This window comes from Ursus americanus, chromosome 16 (assembly GCF_024610735.1).
Source record: "Ursus americanus isolate L20-20 chromosome 16, mUrsAme1.1.p, whole genome shotgun sequence".
In the NCBI taxonomy this organism is placed as follows: domain Eukaryota; kingdom Metazoa; phylum Chordata; class Mammalia; order Carnivora; family Ursidae; genus Ursus; species Ursus americanus.
In genome coordinates, this window is record NC_142142.1 from 40706246 (window position 1) to 40730681 (window position 24436).

General features: G+C 46.4%; 1 protein-coding gene across 7 annotated transcripts in view; it reads right to left on the reverse strand.

The window, feature by feature from the left end:
* Window positions 1-1412: 1412 nt before the first annotated feature.
* Window positions 1413-24436, reverse strand: part of FLI1 (Fli-1 proto-oncogene, ETS transcription factor) — a 122318-nt gene continuing 99294 nt past the window's right edge. For 6 of the 7 annotated variants that reach the window (XM_087868284.1, XM_045783765.2, XM_087868285.1 and 3 more), the window contains 4 exons: window positions 8363-8428; window positions 6457-6516; window positions 4577-4624; window positions 1413-3421 (listed from right to left, as the gene is read on the reverse strand). In XM_087868284.1, coding sequence (XP_087724410.1) covers window positions 2892-3421; window positions 4577-4624; window positions 6457-6516; window positions 8363-8428 — 704 coding nt within the window. In that variant the 3' untranslated portion in view covers window positions 1413-2891. The remainder of the gene's footprint in view (window positions 3422-4576; window positions 4625-6456; window positions 6517-8362; window positions 8429-24436) is intronic. The other variant, XM_045783767.2, reaches the window with a different exon arrangement.

The window sequence follows — 24436 nt, forward strand, 5'->3', positions numbered from 1 at the left end:
TTTCTTAGAAGTCACTAGAAAACCCATACAGATGTATATATACAAACTCATTTCTCTAAACACTACCTTTCTTGTTGAGTGTGGACAGCGAGAGATATAGAATACAAAGAACATAGGAGGGAAACATTAGAATTTCAGTTTCAATTTATTTTTATATTGCTCTTGAAAATTTTGTTTTGTGTTTGTTTCATAATATAAATAGTAATAATATAACAGTTGGTGTATATGATTCATAAATCAATGTTCATATATTGAGAATATTTGCTTAACACATTTTTTTAAATGATAGGGTGCAATTAAAAAAAATGGAGACCAACATTCTGGGACACACTTCATTTCATTTAGGTAGACATGTTGTCTAGAACGTACTCAGTGCTACTCAGGGTTGATGTCATGAGTCCCATTTCTCATACCATCAAGGACTTTCCAGGCCTCACTTGTTTTCATTTTAAAATAGAGGAAATGAAAACTAGCTACCTAGCAGTGAAGCAATTTGAAGCAAGTTTCTTCCTTGGAAATAAAAAAGAACGTAACAGTCTCCATGGGCCATAAGATCCTGATACAGGACCAGAGGAAGCCGGGCCATCTTATCTCTTGGGTTTGAAGTGCGCAGTGGATACAACAGAGTGAAGTCTAACGGACAAGGGGTCCATCCTGGATGGAACTGTTTTGCTTTGCTCTGGTTCTCAGACACAGATCATCCATGGCCCTGGCAGTCATCCCATAAAACCCTTACAGGCTGGAGGAAGATTTAAGGAACATGTAAAAAATCTGCAAATGTCACCAATAACATGAAGGTTAATTTGAGTATCAACGTGCCTGGGCCACTGGGTGCCCAGGTTAAACATTATTTCTGAGTTTGTATGTGCAAGTGCTTCCAAATGAGATTAGCATTTGAATCTGGGGACTCAGCGAAGTAGATTGCTTTCCCCACAGCCCAAGGACATCATCCAATCCGTGGAGGGTCTGAATGGAACCAAAGGCACGGGAGGAAGGAATTCACTTCTTTGCTTCCCGCCTGCCTGTTTGAGATGGGACTTTTTTCCTCCCCTCGGACTAGGATTTATACCACCGGCTTCCCCGGTTCTCAGGCCTTCGGGCTTGCACTAGAACATGTCACTGGCTTTCCTGCGTCTCCGGCCTGCAGACAGCAGATGGTGGGAATTCTTGGCCTCTGCGATTTTGTGAGCCAGGTCCTCGTAGTAAATCTCCATCGATACCGCACATCTTATGGGTTCTGTTTCTCCGGAGAACACTGACTAATACAAACAACGATAAAAACCACACCAATTTTGTGCTCTCTGCTCTCCAGCAGCATGCACACGTGAAAAAGTCTTTACGGTGCAAGAGTTTCAATCGGGAACTTCCCCTGGGAAAACCCTTTGACCTAAGTAAATAAGAAGACGATGTCCTCAGTTCTGAGAGAAGAAGGCACAATTTATTTAGTCAAATTATTTTACAACATAGTCTTCATTGACAGTTGTCAGCTTAACACTTTATATAGTTTTTAAAAAGTCAATGATTACCTGCAAAATTATATATATTTTAATATCTAAAAAATATATTGCATATATAGGGCAGGAAACTCCCTTGTATCCACAAGGGAAAGTTTGCTTGTTCTTTTCAAAGTTGTGATTGTTGCATTATGGTTATTTACAAACATTTCCAAAGCATTAAAGATTTGAATGGATTGCCTTTACCTGCTCGTGCATGCCCGTTAAATACCGCACGGTGCTTCTCTTTCTAGTAAAGTCAGTGACTCCAACGTCCTGTTTTCTTTTTAGCAATAGTCACATTATGCTTTTTAAAAACCAGCTATAAAAACGTACAAACAGCCCAAATGTACAGATTGACAAAAGATGTACAAATTACATTTAAAAAAATAACGACTGATTTGATAGTAAAATTGTCTTTGTGACCGAGGTCAACTCGTTTATTTATTCTTTTTACTTTTTTTTAATTATCTATTTTTAATACTGTGAGATATAGGAAAATAACTCTGCATAATTTATACAGTAAGTTGCCTTCTGATTGGTTGACCCCGGACTGGTAGTCTGACAAACGCACAGCGTTTGCGAATCTGTTTGTGTTCAGAAATCCCTAAGACTTTTCAAAGTTCTGGGACCCACTGTCATCACTTTAAAAAACAAAAATTATTTAATTCTCCATCTTTCAGTAATGTCTGCATTTGCATGAACGTTTCTTAGTTCATATCTTGACTATTTCTAGAGAGGATGGTCAGCCTAGTGCACACTGCCCACTGGGAGGGATCTGGCAATGCCCACAGCTTCTTAAATACACATACATGCTCTTTCTTTTAAAATTCCAGTTGGGTGAAAACTTCACTGGCCTTACAACCAATGTTCCAGTTGCCATCCACTGAATTAGGTCCTCCTAAAATAAGGTTATAAGCTTCCTGCCTCTATCTTCACTCAGTCTCAAACCAGAGCCTTAACTGGTTAAGTCCATGATTCTTTACATACTGAACCCAGCAAGGTCCATGATGAGACCCGTGTGTTGCTAAGAAACTGCTTTGGTCATAAAAATATAAAGAAAATGTACAGTTTCTTTCCTAGAACCATGATATAACCATTCCAGTAATCTACATAGTCAACTCCGAAGATGACAGCAGGTTGAGAATCCGAACTGGTGTACTGGCCCAGAAAATCATCCGTTTCTTTGTTCAAGGTAGAGGAAGCAGAACTTACCAACATTAAAAAAAAAAAAAAAAAAAAAAGGATTGTTTTTAAAGAACAAAGTTTCTATCCCACAAGAAAGAACATCCAGTTTTGTTTTCTCTTCAAGGCCATGTATGTCCTTTGGAGTCCAAAGTATCCCAGGAAGTGTGAGGAATGGGGGCCTCAGGTAGAAGGCCACCGATGATGAAGCTTCTAGTAGTAGCTGCCTAAGTGGGAGGGCACGTGGCTGTTGGGATGGCGGGGGACATTGGGGTTGGGGTAAATCCCACCCGTGGGCGAGGTCCAGTATTGCGACGCCGCTCCAAAGAAGCTAGAGGAGGTGACGGGCATGGAGGTCGGGTGGGGAGGGACAAAGTTCACCTTCTGTTGATGGGCGTGGTAGGAGGGCATGTAGGAGATGTCAGAAGGGTACTTGTACATGGACGACTCAGTGGGGTGTGGCTGCAGGGCCTGAGCGATGCCGTGGAAGTCAAATTTGTAGGCATACCTCTTGCCGTGCACTTTGGTCATAATGTTTTTATCATAGTAGTATCTGAGGGCCCGGCTCAGCTTGTCGTAATTCATGTTGGGCTTGCTTTTCCGCTCCCCCCAGCGCCGGGCCACCTCATCGGGGTCCGTCATTTTGAACTCCCCGTTGGTCCCCTCCCAGGTGATACAGCTGGCGTTCGCGCTGTCGGAGAGGAGCTCGAGGAGGAACTGCCACAGTTGGATCTGGCCGCTGCCTGCAGGCCGGGAGGAAACGGGAGAAAACAGAGAGCTCAGCCTGGCAAAGTCGGCATCCCCGCCCCCAAAACACCAGGATCCTCCGCCCTTTCTAAGAAATCCTTTGTTTCCTTTCACATGCTGAATCTACTGCTTCTGGCAGCCCCCTTAGCTGTGTGATTTGGGGCAAGCCGCTTCCCACCCCTCTGGGCAAGGTTTTTGAATCTCTTCTTCTAGAAACACCCGAATCGCTGTCTAGTCGCTACCTACTGGTGAAGTCCCCCCAAAATATTCCCTGTCAGTGTAAAAGGGAGTCGGGGCCAGGAGACCACAGCCAGGGTCAAAGGGAGAAGTGTGGCCCAGGCGTCAGGCTGAAGGGACTTGGGATGTTCCTCAGCAGAGCGCTAGTGCTTGGCTCTCGGCTCTACGTCTGACAGAGAAGAACTTGGGCAGAGAGAAAATTAAGAGGAGAGGGAGCTGCGTACCTCCTCCCCGCCCCCTCCGCCTGACCCCAAGACCCCAACACAGGAATGGCCAGTAACTAAAGAATGGGCCTGCACACATTGGCAAGAGTGGTTCCCTGGGATACAAAGGTGTGGGCTTTACTACCACAAAGGGCCTGTGAGCTCACATGCTTGGAGGTCTTGGTCTAGAACGCATCTGAGAGCTATTTTTAATAATGAACCCTTAAATGATATTATCAAATTTATTTTATCTGCAACTTTTCAGGGACATGCCTCTTTCGTAAGGCCAGATAACTGCAACACTTTCTATAGTCAAGAATAAAACGCCTTTGGAACATCTATTCACTTGTGACTTCCATGAGGACCATAACTGAGAACTCACTGGCATTGCTCCCCTTTCCCCGCCCCCATCTGGCCCTACAAACATTTCTACCTGTACCATGTATTACTGATCGAAGCTTCCATGCAGATCTGCAGTGATAATATGTTTGTTTTCCAGAAGCAGCCTCAGCTGATGGACATACCTACCACCTAATACCAAGCTCCAACCTCTCACTCGTACACTAGAGAAGCAGATGTTGACCGTTTCGAGGGAAGGAATCCATGTTACTTCCCAGTCAGGTGTCTGAACTTAGGACGGAGGTCTCTGTGACCTCACAAAGCTACAGAAAATTCTGGAAAGAAAAACCTTGCAGGCCAAAGTAAACTCACCGGGGTTGGCGAGGCGACTACTGGTTGGGCCCAGGATCTGATATGGATCTAAGGGAGCATAAAGGAAAATGAGCTTCGGTGTTATTAAAAATAAAAACAACAGCATTAATAATAAGAATACCCTTGAGGTTTATACTGTTATTTCAAAATCATAGAAAAAACTCATTTCAGAAAACTTTACTGCTTCTATGTGCAGACCTCAAGGATCTGGTGCAGTTATGGTTTTCATCCCTATAATTACAGAAACAGAAAATACAAGCAGCATCATTTTTTTTCATATTCAGTGTCTAAAATTTGTAGGTAATGCGTCATTGCCTAAAACAGAATCATGAAACCATTTGGAAAGAAGCTGGCAAATATTCAATCATCATGACTAAAGTGAAGGATGCCTTATTAAAATGGGTTTAAAGAAAGGTCTAATGATTCCTGGTCTTTACAGCTCTGTATACATCTCTGGTTTTCTGATGTAGCGTAAAAAACATGTGCCTGGAAATCAGGCAGCCTGGGTTGTAGTCCCAGTTATGTTACAAACTAGATAATTCACTGGACAATCTCTGTTCCCTTCTAGTACCAAATTCTGGCACCTTCAGCTTCAACATGAGAGCCAGAATTTGTATTTTAGCTATAAAATGACTATTCTTTATATCTCAGTCTCCATAAAACATACATGATTATTTAATTATAAAAAGAATCCATGCAATATTGGTTGCATGAGGCTGGTCTTTTTTTCAGGTTGGGAAATCATGGTACACAGCTGGATCATACCTCGGCCAGGTTGTCAAATAAATTTGTTACAATTTACTATTTTTGCACTTGTTGCAATTTTTAAAAAATCAGCATGATTTGGGGGTTTCTGCTTACAACCATGAATTAACTTGAAAAGTCCTCAAGGCTGCTTAGTTTACCCTTTTGCATCCACATACACACACAGTACAACAACTGAAACGTTTCTGGCAGGTAATGTCTAATTTTGTTGTCGCTGGGAATTCTTTCAATCCACTCTGTCAAACCCTGTTTGGCTTGTGTGTTTCACTCAGCACATTCTTTCTTAACCTTCCCAATTCTCTATTGCTCTGAAGACAAGGTTTATCTGTCTTAAAGCAAGTGGCTTGCCTAGAACTAAATCTCAGCTGTGTCACACAGAGACGACAGAGCTGGGCTTGGGAGTGGACACGACAGCGGTCTTCAGATACAGGAAGAACCTTCCTACAAAAGGGGAGGAAGGCTTTCCAGAGGGCGAACCAGAAAGCTTGATGTCAGTTCCAAGGAGGGGGACTTTGGCTCCAAGAGTGGAAATGAGCCTGGCGAGGTAGTAAGCTCCTCGTTGCTATAAATATTCAAGTAGAGGTGAGGTTATCATAAGACAGATGTCATAGAAAGGTGTTGTAGACCTAGTTTCTCTCCAATACCAAGAATCTCCAATTCCACGGTGTGAGAAGCTCCCCCGCCTGATTTGTTAAGCAGACCCATCCCGGGATGGGGGTAGTTTTGGAAGAAAGGTTTTGTGAAGCCTAAAAGGTTTGGACAACAGCTCTGGAGTCTGTGGGTTAGAGTTCTAGTTCTCTCATAAACCAGCTGTGTGGCTTTTGGCAAATGGCTTTCCCTCTCCGGGTGTCAGTTTCTTTATTTTACAAAATGAGGCACTGGTACATTAAATCTTTACATTCGTTTTACCTCCGATATTTAACAAATCTTTACCTGGTTCTAATGCCTGCTACTTTTAATTCACAGAGCTCTTATAGGGAGTCAAATAGGGACCCTCTGTGAAAGAGAAAAATGAGGACAAATACTGTGTATTCATTCAGTCCTCCTCAGTTGACCACATGGAATTGACGGCTGCATAAAGAGTAAAAGAGAGATTACCCATCCCAGACAGGTACCTGGCTGGGGCCTTTGTTCAGTATTCTTACTCATTGCTTGTGCTCCTGCAAGGGGGGGACCTGTGTGGGGAAAGAGATAACGTGAGTGGGGCCACTGTCCATGTGGGAAGAGAAATGTCTTGTTAAAAGCCCTCCACAAGGTGCTTCCTCATTCATTCACTCATTCATCCACTCTCTACTCCATCACTTATTATTTTATTTCATAAATATTTATCTAGAGGGGCACCTGGGTGGCTCAGTCAGTTGATCATCCGACTCTGGGTTTCAGCTCAGGTCATGATATCAGGGTCGTGAGATCGAGCCCCAGGTCAGGATCCACGCTCTGTGCGGAGTCTGCTTGAAAGATTCTCTCTCTCCCTCTGCCCCTCCCCCCATTCGCTTGCACTCTTTCTTTCTCTCTCTCAAATAAATAAATAAATCTTAGAAATATTTGTCTAGAGTTTACTAGTGCTGGTAGTATTCTTGGGACTAGAGATTTAGCAATGAACCAGCAGGTCCGGTAGAACTTACATTTCCACGGGGAGACAATGAGAAACCACAACAAACATACCGCACAGCATGCCTAATGGTATTGCTGCTGTGAACTGCGTTTTTAAGCAGGAAATTTCGAGGTTCGTAATGGGATGGTGACATATGAGCAAACGTCACCTGCTTGTCGTGTTTCCATGCTTTGTGAGTTTCCCTCAGGGAACCTCTCACATACAGCCTTTCCGCTCTCCATCATAGACCTACTCGGCTTCTCACACGGTCTGTGACTTTGTCTGACTGTATCCTCACCACTCCCCTCTCTTCCCACTGGTCCATCATATGACATCGAGCCAGTTTCATTTCCCTCTACCATTCCACGCCACCATCCAAACACCTCTGTAAGTCCTCACTGACTAAAGAATGAAGGGCTACCTTCACAGCGCCCCTCATGTCCCTTCCTTGCCTTTCCAGACTGCTTTCTCTCTGTGCACCCTAAACTCCAAGAACCTGGAGCCTTCCCTAGCAGTCAGACGTGTCAACACTGACATCTTTCCCTGGCCCCCCACCTCTCCCGGGAGGCTCTGTCTTCCCATCTCTGCAGGGCCAAATCCTGCCTCTCCTTCAGGAGCCAAGTCAAATGGTGCCAGGTCCACAGGCCTTCCTTGATACCACCCAGATGTAAAGAGCTGTGTGTGTAACCCCTCTCCCCAGCTTGACAGACTGGCCTGTGTCTGATTCATCTTTGTGAACCCGAGAGTGCCAGGTCCTGGGCATAGAGTAAACAACTAATGAATACATAGTACTGAAAGAGACCCTAGTTATTGCTTGGGCATCGATTTGCAATCCCAACCTTCTTGAAAGAAGGCCCTTCACCACCCATGGGCTTCCTACAGATAGCAAGTTCCACGCATTCTGGTTAGGAGTGTATAGTCATTCTCTTTCCCTACTCCCTGAATGGGAGATTTGGGGCTGGACTCGAACACAAACTGATGTGTCAGGGCCCTACCATCGCCTCCGACGACTATCCTCCATCCCAGCCCTTCACAAAAGCAGGGCAGGGATGTTGGCATGATGAAGCTTCAACACTCAGAGGAGGAAAGTCACGAAGGAGCACTCTCACGACAGAAATGGCTGGATCCAAATCCAGCGACCTTCCATTCATACAGAAAACCCAGGCCTGAGAAGCCTTCTGACTTCAAAAATGCAAAAACCAAATGCAACACAACCAAACCGAAAGGTCTGAATGAAAATCCCACGCCATCTTTCAAGGAGCAGGTGTCAGGGATAGGCCCTCACCCTGGCACTTAATGTTGATGTCCTCCCCCCACGCAAGCCGAGAAACGCTCACCCAGCCCTGTTCTACCTCATGACCCTACTCTCCACCCGTGTTTGTAGAAAACAACGTTTTCCTCCAAATAAGAGTGTGACATTTACTTACTTTTGTTGAGGCCAGAATTCATGTTATTGCCCCATCCTCCTCTCCTGACTGAGTCATAAGAAGGGTCTAATGAAAAACAACAAGCAGAGGAACATCAGCATCTCCAGTTTTTCAGAAAGGTGCCATGAGGATTCTCTTTTAGTGATCAGGAGAAATTCGATTTAATCCGCCATGACGTCTTAAGCATGACCGAGGGCTAGAAGCGTACTCGCCTCCTGGGGTACGGGTGGGAAGGAACATCAACACTCATTGGAAGCTGGAGCGAACGGCAGGAATCCTGAATTTGAAGTCAGAGGACTGGTTCAAGTTCTGTCCCTTGCCACTATTTATTGTGGGACCTTGGATGACTCTGTAAGACTTCCCCCAACGTCAATGTTCTTGACTCTGGACATGAACATTTACACCATTTATCTATCTTAGGGGGTCGCAGTAATGTTGTGAACTGAGTGTTTGTGTGTCCTCCCCCCTCCAGCCCCCAAATTTACATGTTGATATCTCATCCCGGATGTGATGGGATGGTGGTAGGAGGTACAGGCTTTGGGAGGGAATTAGGTTATGAGGAAGGGGATCAGTGCCCTTATCAGAAGAGGCCACAGAGCTAGCTTGCCCTCTTCCTGCCATGTGAGGGTACAGCGAGAAGTCAGCAGTCTCTGATCCAGAAGAGAGCTCCCCCCGGAGCCCCACCACGCTGGCACCCAGATCTCGGACTTCTGGCCTGGAGACAATGTGGTAAATAGCTCTTGTTTCTAAGCCCCTCAGTCTATGGTACTAGTGGCCTGACTATCAAACGAGATAACATAAGTGAGGCAACGTATAAGGTTTCCTACGATTAGATACGAATACGAGTTTAGAAAGAAAAAAAAAAGTCTGTAGCTGTGTAGCAAAGTCCTTGGAGCAGCTCTGAAGAGATGGGCAAGGTCCAGATTAAAGACGCCATGGGAAGAAGGTCTCAAAGACCAGGCTCGTGATGTTCCTGGCGGCCGACTCTGGCCCCGATATCAGCATCCTGATATCTCAGACGCACAAGCACATTCCAGGCTCTCCATGCTCTTCCAGTGAGAGTGGAAGGGCTGGGCCTGAGCACCACAGGGAAAGAGAGAGGGCCAGAGGTGCGGCTGGAAAGGGGCAGGAGCAAGAAGCAAGGGCACGGAGAGACGTTTCCCGCCTGGAAATGCTTACAGGCTTGCTCTCGGGTTGCTCTGGAGAACCCTCCACTGAACCTGCCCCTTTGCCATCCCAACCTCTTTCTTGAAAGAGTCCACGTGCCCCCACCACCGTCTTCAGAAATTGCACAACTAACTGGCTGGAAACTTCCTCTTTCCCTTTCTCATGGTGCGGGTCCCGTTGAGACCCTGAGCGGGAATAGCAGAAGAGCTGAAGGATTCAGAATGATGACTTTCAAAGTCTTTCCACGAACAACAAAGAGACCATAAAAACCAGCCGAACAAATGGAGCACAACCTTCATCAGACAGCCTGACGGGGTGGAACGCAGCCCGGCCCCGCCCCCCCTGCTGAGCCGCTCAAGCGAATCAGAATAAGGACTGGGGAGTTGGGTGGGCTCATCCCATTGCTTGTTCTCACTGGTTCTGGCTAAGAAGAACCAAAACACAGGAACAGATTTCTTGTGGAAAAATCCACGTGCGGATGCACATTCCTCCCGGCTCTGGAAAAGCCAGGGCAGTTTTTAAATTACAGTCTGTAGCAACTGGCATGAAAAGCAAAACAGAAAGCGAGGGGAATGGGGACGAGGAGGAAGGGCAGAGAAGGGGACAAAAGAGAGACAAAGCTCCACGCATTTAAGTCGTCTGTGTTTATTTTTATTTGGCTTTTTTTTTTTCACAATTCTCCTGCAAATAGATTCTTCCTCTTGCTTAAAAATAAAACAAAACAAACACAAACAAAAATCCCAACTTGTTGATGGGCCTGGAATGAGGTGAGGGCTCTCAGGAGCATTTTCTGGGATGTCTTGCAGGGGTCTGCCATGTTGTACGCAATGCTGGGATAAGCAAAACGAAAGGCGAGATTCCTCAAGATCTCTCTTTGGGGCAGGGATGGGGGGGCAATTGCTGGTTAGACCTCCAGTAATTTATGGCTGGCTCTTGAACACTGTTTGACTGCTTGGGTCCGCTTCTACCGTGTGGTACAATACATAAATGTCTTTTCTCCTTCTTACGATTTCCTTAATAACATTTTCTTTTCTCTAGCTTACTTTATTGTAAGAATACAGCGGATAATACATTTATCGTAGAAAATATGTGTTAGAAGACTGTTTATGTTATTGGTAAAGGCTTCTAGTCAACAGTAGACTATTAGCAGGTAAGTTCTGAACAGTCAAAACTGATATTCAACAGTGCAGAGTGTCGGCACCCCTAACCTCCATGTTGTTCAAGGGTCAACTGTAATTGGGAGTGACTTCTGCATTGTGTTGCATGTTTGGCCATAAGCTGGATGGGAAGTAACATGAAAAAGTTCCCTGTTCTTGCATTTAAATATGAGAAGATGAGCAAGACTGTGGGGGAAATATGGGCCATGTACCAAAGGAGTGGTGGTGATACTAAGGTCTACTGGAGGTTAAGGAGGGAGAGGTGAGTGTAACTGGGCCCATCTGCCTTAAGTGGGATCCCTTTGGGGAGGAGAGAGTGAGTAACGAAGGCAGGCACAAAGCAGAAGTGTCTGGGGTATGAGAAAGTGAGGTCTGGGGAACTGCCATGGGTGTCATGAGCACATGACAGAGGTAGAGGGAAGGGAGGGGAGAGAGGGCTGGAAGCAGGGGCCGAGGTCATGTTCAAGGCCGTGGTGATGGCAGCTAGGCAAGTGCCTTGGGGGCTGGCAGTGGACACAAAGAGATATCACGGGGATGCCGCATTAGCATGAACCAGGGTGTGGTGGGGAACAGAGCTTGTGAGGATGTGTAGGATGGATCGGAGCACCTGGGGAAGGAGACGGTTCTCGTAGGAACAGAACAGAAAGTGGGATAGAAAGTGACAAGTTCATGCCAAAAGGAAAAAAACAAATCAATTGTTCCAGGAACTGGTGTGTGTCATCTGCAGTTCTGACTTGACTTGTGATTTACTGCACTGATAAAATCTCTGGCTCAAAGTGTTTTTTTAGTCCATCATTATTCTACCGAAGGCTTCCATCCTATCTGAAAACTATAGTCTATCCATTCCGAGGACCAAATTATGGCCATGGCCAGAGTTACCATGGACTTATCAACTTTTCCTCCTGTTTTTTACAGCAGCTCCAGGAACAGACCAAGCACATAAAGGTTACAGAATGCGTGGATGAGTTCTCTCTAACCAACAGAGGGCGGGCTGGATTCTTCTCCAACTCCAAGGGCCCCGTCCTGGTTCGAAGTTGATGCCTTATCAGAGAAGCTTTGGTAGCTCCTTCTTTCCAGCCATGCCTCAAAGCCTGTGGAGGGCTGCTGTGGGATGCAGTTCTCCCACTGGGCTCCCTCAGGGAAAGCCTGGCTGAGAAGACTTTCAAAGTCCTAACCAACCCCAAAGTCCTCTAGTAGGTAAAAAAGGAAGTGACAGAAACAGAGATGCCACCAGCAATCAGCCTGAACTATGTCCTCACTGTGCACATGACAGAGAAATAAAGAGCAAAGGCCATGCTAGAAGCTGGTGTCTTTAGCCAATGGTCCCCCAGCAGTGTGTGAAATCAGAGCAACACAGAACAGAAGGTCCCTTCCTTTTGCTTTTTCATTCCCATCTACCTACATGGAAAACCCCGCCACTGGTACCTAGGTCCACAAAGGACGCCCTGGGTCCGTGTACTGAGGAGATTAATAAATGCACTCCATGGGCCCTGGGGTTCATGGGGACAGCTGCTACATGTAACATTCCAATGAATACCAGTGTTTTGGGAGTAAGTCCTATTGCAAAGACAAAGCATGATGCTGGAGAAGACCAAGGCCAAGAACCAAGGTCTGGCACTTGGCCTTAGAGAGCTGAAGAGCCAGGGTAGCCTTGCAGATTAAATGAGACAGCCAAGTAAACGCCTGGCCCAGGGAGCACACGGAGTCAGCCTCGGTCCATGTCGGCAAGTAATATTATTATTGGCATCATTATTATGCACCTAAAAAATGATTAGCCCCAGAGAACATGGGTTTGCTAGCCCTACCAAATACATGTTTACTTCCCCTCCCCTCCCCCCACCCCCTTACTCTGCTCTACTTACGCATCTACTTATCACCTAATTTAATCACTAGCTCATGTTTGTTGCTTATGGTCTGCGTCTCCTACCCGAATGCCGGGTCCACAAGGTAGTGATCTTTTTTCTGTTCCTGATGTAACCAAGCACCTAGAACAGTGTCCCGCATAGAACAGGTGCGCGATAATTATTTGTTGAATGAATGAATAGACCGGCCAATATTTTGTTCTTGCTAAGTATATGCACTTCCTCTTATTGTTCATTATTTCACTAGTTGAAGAGAATTCAAGGCCCCTACCCTGACTTCTCCCCACTGAAGTCACTTAGGTGAGTTAAGTCTGGGTGATGAGTTGTACAGGCCATATTCGCCCTGGGTACCCTTGAGACACAATGGACAACAGTGCACACATTACAAGGCATAGGTTAAAACCTTGTCCCCACAGGGAAGTCAAGGAGTGGATGCCACACATTTACGTGCTTGCATTTTATTATATATATAATTTTAACAATGTCTTTGAAATGAGGGTTTGTTTTTTCCCACTGAAAGTCATGCAAGGGAAAACTCAGCATGTGGCAGCTCTAGTCCCAGACACACAAACAGAAATATGTCTATAACCCAAATGGAAAAGCATGGACCAGGGAGTTAACCCAGCAGCTCACATTTCTGTGCCAACACCAGCCCTCCCGGGGCCTGATGCCTGGCGACGTCAGAGCCCTTGACCAACGCTGCTGGTCAGCACAGGGAGAGTTCTCCGGTGGCCTATGCCGGGTCCACACAGCAGCCTGAGTGGGCACTGAGCCCGTCCCCACCCCCCAGCCCCCAAATATGGTGCGTGCTTCTGCTTTCTGAGAACTGTCTTCTGAAAAGACAAGCTTACGTTTCAAAAAAGTGACCGTCAGGGACCAGCAGACTGGTTGAGGGTCTTTTATGTGGGGGCAGATGACTCTATCAGCAGAAAAATCACTCCGACTTTGACGAACTGTCTTTTCGCTTTGGTGAAGGCTGACACTCCCTGGCTTTATCGAATAGTAAGATGACACATCTCATTGTGATTCCTTCTCAGAGAAGTCACCCAAAGGGCTCCAGCTGGAGTCCGTGGTTTCAGGCAGTCCCGAGATCAACTTTTGCCAAAGCAAAGAGAGACCAGAGGCTTGTTCTAGAGAATCTGGGCATTGCTGGGTGTTGTAAATACTTCAGCTTCACATATATAATGGCCTGAACAGCATCTCCATGATGTGATACTCAGTGTGGCTGAATTGGACATGAAATGGCCTCTCAGACTCAGAAGACCTTCCTGGAGTAGAGAAATAGGGGCATGGAGATTTTTTTTTTTTTCTCCCGAAAAATCCCTGCTGCAGGGGGGAAAGCTTTTTTCTGGACATGTCCTTCTCATAGACATCGCAGTGTTAACTCAGTTTCTGTGTGAAGCTTTTAAATGGGCTCCAGAAATCTGGCCAACTGACTCAGGAAAGCAAGTTTCTTTCTGCTCCGACGCCCACGGTTGGCGGTCTGAAGGCCTCAGGCCCAGGGAACACGCAGCTCTCTACTTTGTCATGACCTCACCTGGAGGCCGAAGATGCAGGGACACGAACATACAAGAACCTCTCTCTTGATCCCTTATGACACAAGGCCGCGCTCGCCATTACTTGATGGAAAAAAGAATAATTTTCCCTGAACCTTCTCATCAAATTTCTGGTTGCTGCTGGAAGAGTTGGCAGCACCGAACCCTGTTTATCCTTGGAAAGTCCGGCTTCTGAATGCAGACCTTTCAGCTGAAGAATGGACAAGGCCGCTTGTGCTCAGAGCAGAGGCTTCTCTCAATCAGATCCAGACTTCCTTTCTTGAAAGCGTGAGAACGCCAGAGGAGACCCAGAGCTCTGAACTGCCCAAGAAAAGGCCCAGCCCCTCGGAGGAAGATCCATCCCCTAGATGCTCACATTGAAGAACCGTAAGGAAGCAACCGTGTTTGTCGTTGGTAGAAGTTTGGGCCACATGGTCCTCCAGAGCCCCTTCTCCCTCTGAGGCCCTGGGCTTCTGACAGGCCCGGTCTCTGAGAAGAGCAGGCCCTACTGGCCAACAACCCAACTCACACTGCTTTCCTCTAGCCTCGCCTTTGTGTTGCCCGTGATGCTGTGCCCGACCTGTGAAAGCCTGCTCTGCTTCCTGAACCTTCCCGAGCCCCCGCGCAGGACCAGCTTCTTGTCCGCCTCTGTCTCTGCTACGACACCCGCCAGCGACCGCGCCACATGTCTGACCTTCCGGCCTGGCCTCCCACTTCAAAAACACTGCACAGGCAGCTAGCACCTAGTGGTGGCACTTTCTAGAGGGCTTGGGATGTCCCTGTGGAGGCGTCCTTTCTCTGTGGGAGGCCCTGGGCTTTCTCCAGTGGTTCCGTCAGGGCATGTAGAGTCAGCTAGCCCTGGGCTCAGACCCCAGCTCTGTCACCTACTCTGCTGAGAGATCTTGGCCAAACGGTTACTCTGCTTTTTTGAACCTTGGGTTCTGCTTGTCTCAAAGGGCTGAAGGACAAAGGCTGTAGAGGACTGCCCTGAGGACTGAGTCACCATCTGGTGAACAGCAACTTCAAAACCTCCACTGTAGACCTGTCGTTTATTCTATCTTCCTTGCACCTCTAAACTGTTTCTCTTGGTGAGTCGAGGTTAAAAACTTCATCAGGGAAGGCCTTGAAAAGGAAGAGAAGCCATAAAGGAGAAGGAATTGTTCCACTGTTGTGCTCCGAAGTCAGCGATCCCCCATCGGAATCACCCGGAAAGAGTGTGGCCCTCTTTCGACCCAAGATGTGGGTTGGCTGGGACCCCGGTTTGAGGGACACGGCCCTGGAAGGTGGTGGTGGGGGGGGGCGGGCAGTGGCCGCAGCCGCCTGCGGGCAGAGTAGGCCTGGGTACTAAGAGCCCAGCATCCACCCGACTGCCGGCTCCCCCGGTCCCTGCCCAGCCAGCCCGACGCTCAGAGCTGTGTCCCCTCACCTCATGTCACCCGTGCTATGGGGGCAGCCCAACCTTCACCTCAGTGGTGTCTTATGTTCCAAAGAGCCACAGAGGCTCTTGGCTTCCACGGAGACCTCAGGAGGAGGGAAATATCTAGGGAAGGCTTTCCTCAAACTTGGAACTCACAGAAAAAAAACATCCTGGATCAGATTTCCTTTGCTCACGGATCTTGTCCCGGAATCCAAACAGCCCCTCAGCCTCAGCACCAGCCCTGCTGCGCAGAGTATAATGGAGGTACTGTGGAAGATATTATATGTGCGAAGGGGGAGAAAAGGGCATATGAGAAAAGTGCTTGAAAAAAATGGATGGTTTTTAAATATGAAAAGTTTGGAAAGGAGAGAGGCACATTCGCCAGGCATGACCTTGCCACAGTCACCGAGGCTCCCTGCTGAACCTGGACCCTTCCTTCACTGCGTCTCCCGTGGGCTCTGGGTCTGAACGACACAGAAGTCTAAATGACCTATTTATTTTGATAAGGCCTCAAAGTGGGATTTTTGGGCCAGCCTTATGTGGAAAAGCAATTTGTATGGACTAGATTAATTGGGTGTTTGCCCAAATTCCCCTCCACATTAGGCCATGTAGACACAACTAAAGTGCGGGCTTTTTGGTCAAATCCGCCTCAGGTTTAAAAGGATTCCAAGTAGGAAAAAGAAACCCTAACAGTTCACTCAGGTAACAGCGCTTGAGGAGAAATGAGAGGTAGTCTGCATTGGACTCCGTCCGCCTTGCTGAGGACCCTGGTCTGAACGGCCGGTGCTGACATTTTCACAGTGAGGTTGTCCTCACTCGCTCTGGCCAAAGGGGATACAATCCTGTGTCTGCTCCACAAATCAGCTTCTACACCCTTTTCTTTTCGAGGTCTGCAGGTCAAGGCTCCCTGGTGATAGTCTGATGTTTACGGGCCTGCCCTGTTCCGTCTTCTTGTGTAATTCTTCATGCATGTATCCCCCCTTGGTTGGTGAGGATCTTTTGGAAGAGAGGGACTGTGTCTTAATCACCTTTGTTTCCCTCACCCACCCCGAGATCCTTCCCCTCCCCAACACTAGCTTATTGGACTTAATCAATATCTCTTATCCCACAGTACATTCATTCATTCAACCACGTTTTACTGAATGTCTACTGTGGTGCCAGACGCCTCTCTACATGCTGAGAACACAATGATGGCTAGACAAACAGCCCTGCTCTGTGGGACTTACACTCAAAACAAACAGTAAACTACATTGCATATGAGAAGGTGGTGAGAGCCATGGAAAAAGAGAAGACACTGAAAGCAGAGCAGGCAGTCGTGGGATGGGGAGGGCCTCATTGACAATACATAATTGGAGCAAAGACTGGACCTGTCTAATGTTGTGAGAACAGAGCTCTCCCTAGCGCCATAATTTCCTCACGAAGAGAGACCGGCTCACCCTACACTGATCTGAAAGCCCTCCTGGAAAATTGATGCCCTTTTATTAGCTCTTTATTTAGTGAGAATTACTTTATGTTGGGAGACAACAAAATTAGTGAAAAAACCTGACAGTATCTTTTTGGCATTTTGGGGTGAGGACAGTAAGAGGTGAGATGAGTCTAGTCTAGTCTAGTCAAACCAGTTTCTGCAGATTTGGAATCAGGCTTATTGGCAACTCTGAGGTCTTCCCCTCACACTGACTTAGGATTGCCAATCAGATCAAGAAACTTAGAATCCCAACGCTGTCTGTGATTTGCCTGTTGAGCTGCTTTGGAAATGGTTTGCAGGAAAGGGCGATTCTCTAGGGTCAGTGTAGGAGGAGTGGACAGGTCAGCTCATGGTGTAGGAATACTCCATCTTTGTCAAAGCCTGGTAGGTAAGCATGAAATGCTTTTGTCCCTGAGTCCTGCATCCACACAACAAAAACACAGTAGTTTTAAAGAAAAAGAACCACCAATTCTTGGTAGGTGGAATGTGATCTCACTTATATAACAGAATCCGAGGCTTCTTTTCAGACTGGAAGAGACCTCAGACATTATCTAAACCAGACATGCAAATTAGCACAGGCCTGGAGGCCCAAAGCCTGAGAGAAAGCATATGTGGCCATACACGAATTTTAATAGAAATTGAAAGTATGACTCATAGCATAAAAACTACCATTCTCTAAACTCCTCTAGGATATTGGGCAGGGCTGATAGTTATTTTACAGGCAGGCCAAAGACTTCTTAAGCTCAAAGATTTTTCAAAATTATACCAAGAATGATTTTCATCTCTTTGGAAGAGGGGTACGTAAATGTTACGAAGCATGACGTTGTTTGTGGTGTTCGTAAGGGAGCCTAAAGATTTTCATTAGAAGGAATTCCATAATTTTTCTTTAATCTATTCCAAGCAGGGAAACAGCTTATTGCAACGGGAAGAACTCTGGATTGGGGTTCAGAACTCCTTGATCTGCTTCCCATCTCTGCTGGTTACCAGTTGCGTGGATTAAGGCAAGTGACTTCATCTCTCTGAATCTCAGTTAACCTATCTGTAAGAGGTAGGTACTTGGGGGAAAAAAACAATTCTTCTAAATTTAAGAGTTTGGAAAACCAAATGGCTCCTTTAATCCCCATAGGGTTCTACTGAGGAGAAATGAGATCACGTACGTGAAAATGCTTTATATACTCCAAAGTGTCTTATAGAATTATAGCTGCTATCTTGTTCCAGAGTTTAATTCATCGGAGATAGGAAGTTAATCTTTCTTGTGTCAACCAAAGCTAATTTCTTTTGGTTCTTTCTTTAGCGAAGGAGAAGGACTGGGTAAATATTTAATTAAATTGTCAAAGACTAGATTTTTCTTCCCCAGTGAATCCATCAAGTAACAGTCAATGGTATTTACTGAATATCTATAGAGCTGGAAAAAAAGGATGCAGGACCAAATTCACAATTAAAGACTACGAGGTAATCTTGTAATTAGGTAATTAGGTTCATAGATAGCTTGTGAGTGTGGTAGGGGTTTGAGAAGAGATTGTAGTCTTTGGGAGTAACAAAGAAATATCCTAAAGAAGGCGGGACTTGAATTGGGCTTTGAAAGGTATGTCGATTTTTGTTAGACAAAGTAATAATCCAACTTAATTACCACTTTTTCTTTAGAGTATGCCTGACACGAGAAATTGAACTTTATCAAAGAGGCATGTTTAAACTTTTTCTTGATCCTCCCGGGTGGGAGCTTCCAGATCCCTGAGATGAGAGAGGAAAAGCCCGCATGAGTCCTGGTTAGTGTTTTCTAGCTGTAATATTTCTTCTTCAAAGACTCAATGTTCTCCAAAAGGATAATTCATGAAAAATAAGTTCTTTATTTTCTTAGATTGGGGCTTCTCTAAAGAGAGTAAGTTGTTAACATTTATAAAAAGAACTTGGGAAAAATTTTTATATTAAAATAACAAATGATACTACCAATGCTTTGGCTTTTCACTAGAAGATGCCCCAAACCCCTACACCTCTATCTGGAAGGAGAGAAGCTTCTCTCTCTCTCTCCAGATAGAGGAATAGACAGATTACATAGATAGATAGATAGATAGATAGATAGAAAGAATTTGGTTTATGAGCATGAGATTAAGCAAGCTTCTTTCAAATACTTTCCAACAACTACTGCCCCCCATACAACCTCCCTGTATAATTTCTATATCAGTATATTTTGCAAAACAAATGCATTTGGAATACTGTGTGTTGAGGTGCCCACCAGCAGGTGCTCTGGAGCCCCTGTGGACCTAGTATTTTCTTTTCCAAGTACTTTGAGACCTCACTACTCAAAACAGCCAACAGGGGTCACTTCTAGCTTCTATTACAAACCGAGACCACATGGTAATAGAAATGGAGTTACATCAACCCAGGCCAATTTCACTCTGAGTCTGAGCTCTATTATCTGGAATGGGATGAAATGTCTGAGTCAAAGTGAAATTTGGTAGAGATGAGAGGCCTAAAATAGTAATACTCAAGAGTCTGGAGATGAATTGGAAATTCAAAACTCAAATGGCCCACTTAGTAAGTGTGAAATGCTACTGGGAAACTGGCATTAACGGTGGTGGGAGCTGCACCCCCCGCCCCAGCACTGTCATGGGAGGCCCCTCCCTGGCGATGGGGGTGGAGTTGATGTCTGGCTGAACAATCGGAAGGGTGTTCTTGAGGTCAAGTGTCCTCCAAATACCTTTCCCACAGCCTTGTTCTGTCCCCCTCCCCCCACCCAGGTTTCCTTAAAGCCATTTTCTCCTATTAAAATGCAACAGGGCTCATCCATTCATTGTCACCATCATTAATGTTGCAGGACAAGTTGGTGCCTAGTCGGTTCTGGATTTCTCCAGGAGCACCTAAGAGCAGCTTCAATAAACATAAAGACAGAAAGACAAAAGACATGCCCAAGGAGAGCAGGAGGAAGGCAGGAAGGCCAAAGTTGTGTGAACTTGTAAGCAGCCAGGAACAGGACTAGGGGCCTGAACGCCTTCCAGCACAGGGACAGAAAAAGGCCAACACTGCGGTGGCAGAAAGGGTGGCCATACAAAGCAAGGAAGGCACATTATTTTCTCCCTTCAGTATGCAAATAAAGCTCCAGCTCTCAATGGTGGGGGTGGTGTCAGGGGATGAGTTCAGAAGCTATGGAAGGCACTTATTCTAAGAACGCAAATCTCAGCTCTGACCTCCTCGCGGGCTCCTTTGCCCAGCACGGGCACACAGGAATCGAGGTAGGTGTGTGAGCTGGGGTGGCTGGAGTGTCTAGGCATGTGTCTTTAAAACGCTCCCAGGCAATTCTGGCATCTTTCTTTCTCCTCCATGAGCACCGTGGGTCCTGAAGCTTACATAGGCAAGGGACTGCTTACCTGTTGCAATGTGGGGGACATTTCACCACTAGATTTACTAGCCTCGTGTTTATTCACCCTCATTGTAAAAATTAAGTCTACAAAACAGAGGAGCATAGGGGAAGGGAAGGAAAGATCAAACAAGATGAAATCAGAGAGGGAGACCAATCATTAGAGACTCTTAATCATAGGAAACACACTGAGGGTTGCTGGAGAGAGGTGGGTGGAGGGATGGGGTAACTGGGTGACGGGCATGAACGAGGCCACCCGATGTCATGAGCACTGGGTGTTATACGCAACTGATGAATCACTGGCCTCTACCTCTGAAACTAACAATACACTACATGCTAATTAACTGGATTTAAATGTAAAACAATACATAAAAAAATTAGGTTTGCTGCAATCTTCACTGATTGACAGAGTGTTACTCAATATATCATTTCCTTTTCTAAATCTCTTCTTTCTTTTTCTTTATTCTTTTAAGTGTAATATCGACCACAAGGGACTGTGCAATGTTATGTAAATGGTAAAGCATGATAATGAAGAGCGCACCTGTGAAATCCCCTCCCCTGCTTTTGGAAATGCAACACTGAGTACCCCGAGTCAGGTTCCTGATTTTTTTTGGACCTCAGCGGGAATCGATTAGTCTCATCACATCCTCTCGGCAGCTAGGTGACACTAGCTGCCTGGAGCCAATGGGCCTTACGGTGGGGTGGCGTGTGGGCTAGGAAGAAGCAGCCGTGGAGACTTGTCCTCCTGCCTGGCGGGCAGGAGGCTGCAGTCACGGAACCTGCTGGGCTTCCTACCAGCTTCGTGATGTGGGGTTAACCTCTCTGTGCCCCAGTTTTCTCAGATGTGAAGTAAGAAATGACAATAGTGCCAACTAAATAGGGTTGCTATGAAGTGTAAATGGGAAGCCAATAGAAAGTTCTTGGCGTGCGTAAGCCCTCCGTAAGCGCTGGCTGTTCTCGTCATGGGGGGGAAGGCGCTAAGAAAGGAATGGAAGGAGGTCCATTTTCCTTGCGGTATGACCTTTCCTTGGCTCGGTGCTCCTCTGCCTCTCTTTGCAAGGGAACACGTAACCGGAGGACCCAGATCTGAGGGGCCCCCAAGGGGAGTTTGACGGGCAAAATGGCCCAAAAGGGGGAAGGGGAGCTATCAGCTTTTAATGGGAATCTGCTCCCAGCAAGCTCTTTCTTCTCCTCAGGGCGGGCCTGACCACAGCTTCACAGGAATTGTCCTGGGGTCAAGCGCAGGGTAAATGGAAGGCAAGGGAGAAGGAGAAGGCCAGTTCCACGCCCTCTCTGCACTGGATGAAGCCAAAATATCGCTCCCATATGGGGAAACACCACGAACAGTTAGTTGCACAGTGAACTCTTGGAGAATCATTTAAGGCACTTTGCCTATAATTTTCATCCATTGAGCCAGTGGCCTTGTCTAAGACACAGTCCTCCCCCCCCAAGATGCTTAAAGTCTTGCAAGAGAAAAGACTGTTACGACAGAATCTGTTGAGAGCTAAATTGGGAAGACAGTGGGTCCAAGCAAAGTACTGTGGGAATGGATGGATGACCATATTGAGGGGATGTCATCTGACCCGGGCCTCAAGGGGCGAGGCACGTTTCTTCTCCATTAAATATTCAAATACAGCCTGGTGGGTGTGGGGTCAGGGGTAATTTCAGAATCCGGCTTTCTAGGACATAGACTGGGCTGGGGGTGAGACAGGCAAGAAAGGGTATGTGCCACTGTGTGAGGCTGTCACATCCCTGCACCCTGAAGGGACTTAGACTGTTCTGGAACTTGTGTCTGTGGATCCTGCCTAGCTGGAGCAGCCTTCAAATACACACACACACAGAAAGGCTGGGTTTAGTCTCACAATCCCACCGTGCTGTGGTGGCAAAGTCAACTGATCTGAGTAAGTGGAGGAGACAAGACTGAGAAGCGCCCACTTGGAACTCTAGAAGGTCTGCCTAGGTGTGTATGTCTGCCCCGTGTGACCCTGGGGGACTCATGGTTGACGTCCATGCACCTTTGAATTCTCTCCTGCAGCGTGATGTATGGTGGTCTCTTTCTTTAAAATAATCAATATATCAATCAAACACAGACACCAAAGAGAATGATCATGGAAGATATCTTTGCTTGAATACATTAAAAAAAAATCCTCAAAGGAATAAAATGTATACAATTCGAATTATTCCTGAGACAGAGAAACTCCTTCAAATAAGGGAATACAGTCCTTAACTGCAACTAGAGGAAAAAAAGAAATGTCCCCACAAAATTCCTCTGTACCTTCCTCCCACAAGGCAAGGGCACAATACTGAAAGTTGTTGGCCTCATTATTCTGGAACAAATTTACACTTGTCTTAGGAAACGGGCTAAGTGTTTCCAATAATTTAGAGAAAGCATGTCCTCGTCGCTGTGTGTAACCCACACATGTGTGATAACAGTGCACGCAGCACACCCACGGAAAAAAATAACAGTGCTTTTACTTAAGAGAAAGGAAGGATAATGGTTACTTAGAAAGTGTCCCAGACAAGCTGTCAAATTGAATTCAGAGAGCTGGAGTCTGACTCCGGGACAGGGCTGGCTGGCTAAATTCCCTTGGGATTGGGGTTTCCTGCCTGCTACAGTTTGGAGACAACCATTCTTTGTTTCCCAGCTCGCTCGCTCGCTCTCTCTTTCAATCTCCCTCTGCTGAACACACACACACACATACATACACACACAAAAACATGTAGCTCTCCAAAGAGGGTCAGATCGAAAGCAGACAAAACATTAACTCTGGAATTTCAAAGAAAAACAGTTTAAAAAAAATAAAATGGAGAGAGCGAGCTACTGTCTATTCTAGAATCATAAATCTTGCCTTGGGACCACAGAAACAGCACACGCTCTCTCGCTCTCTCTCTCTCACACACACACACACATTCAGCAATCACCCCTGCTTTGCTAAAAATGGATTAAGGGTATTTCATCATAAAGGAAAAACATAGAATGACAAAGTTCTTAACAGGCCCTCCTGTGAGGCCTCAATACCCTCAAATTTTAAGTGTATGTTAGTTGACACAGACAGAGCCTGTGGAACCGTATAACCTGCTACATGAGAGGTGTTATTTACTCCCTAAAAATACCAGGAGGTTACCTCACAGTATTACAGGCCTTTGCCTACGGGTACACGTGTTCCAGACCCACCCCCCGTGTGCTACCCTTTCCCAGGCATGCCCACGCCAAACACCACGCTCACCCTCCCCTCCCGCAGAGACATCACACTCAGGATGCTGCCCAAAGCCCACCGTCCCCCAAAGGCTGACCTCGAACACATCACCCTCGTTCACTACACCATATACACCACGCATGGCTTTAGGAATAAATATTCTGAACTCATCTCTGCTTTTTTCCCATCGACACAAAGTTTCTCCAGGCAGCTTTTAAATTATGGAAAATTTCAGAGGTATAGAAAAGCGGAGCGAAAAGTCTATGGAACCCCGGAAGGCCCTTTATCCTGCTTTAACAAGCATGGACTCATGGTCAATCTCATTTCAGCTCTACTCCCACCTACTCCCCCTCCCCAGCCCCCATTATTTTGAACCAAATTCCTGGCTCAGGGCTCCTTCCCAGAGCTTCCTGTCCCATAGGGAGACACCCAACTGGACTGCATCTTTCAGTCTCACATAAGCCACCAAGAGGCTACTCAGGGCTTCCCCGTCCCCATGCTCCTGTCATACACTGAGGCCTTGGTGCTTCCCAGGGCATGCTCCTATACCCCCAGAGAAGCTCACCTGGGCCCCTCCCCCAAAACCCAGCCTGAACACATCTGGCCCCCAGCACTACAGCCCCCACACATATGCAACAGAGCCAGACACACTGATTGGTGTCTTTGGGTCGACCAGCTTCCCCTCGTCTCCATATCCATTCCCAGGACCTCCATGTTGCATATCTCCAGAGGCCTCCCATCTTTCACTCTGACCTCTAAAATTCTATCATAAAGGACACCCCAGAGAGGATGTAAATGGCAGGGGGATGGCAAGATTTGGTGATATATCACCCATACTCTAATATACAGCTTTTAACGACTTACTGGCCTTATCTGTAGTATCTCTGATTATCAGCCCCTTGATGGTAGGTGCTGGTTG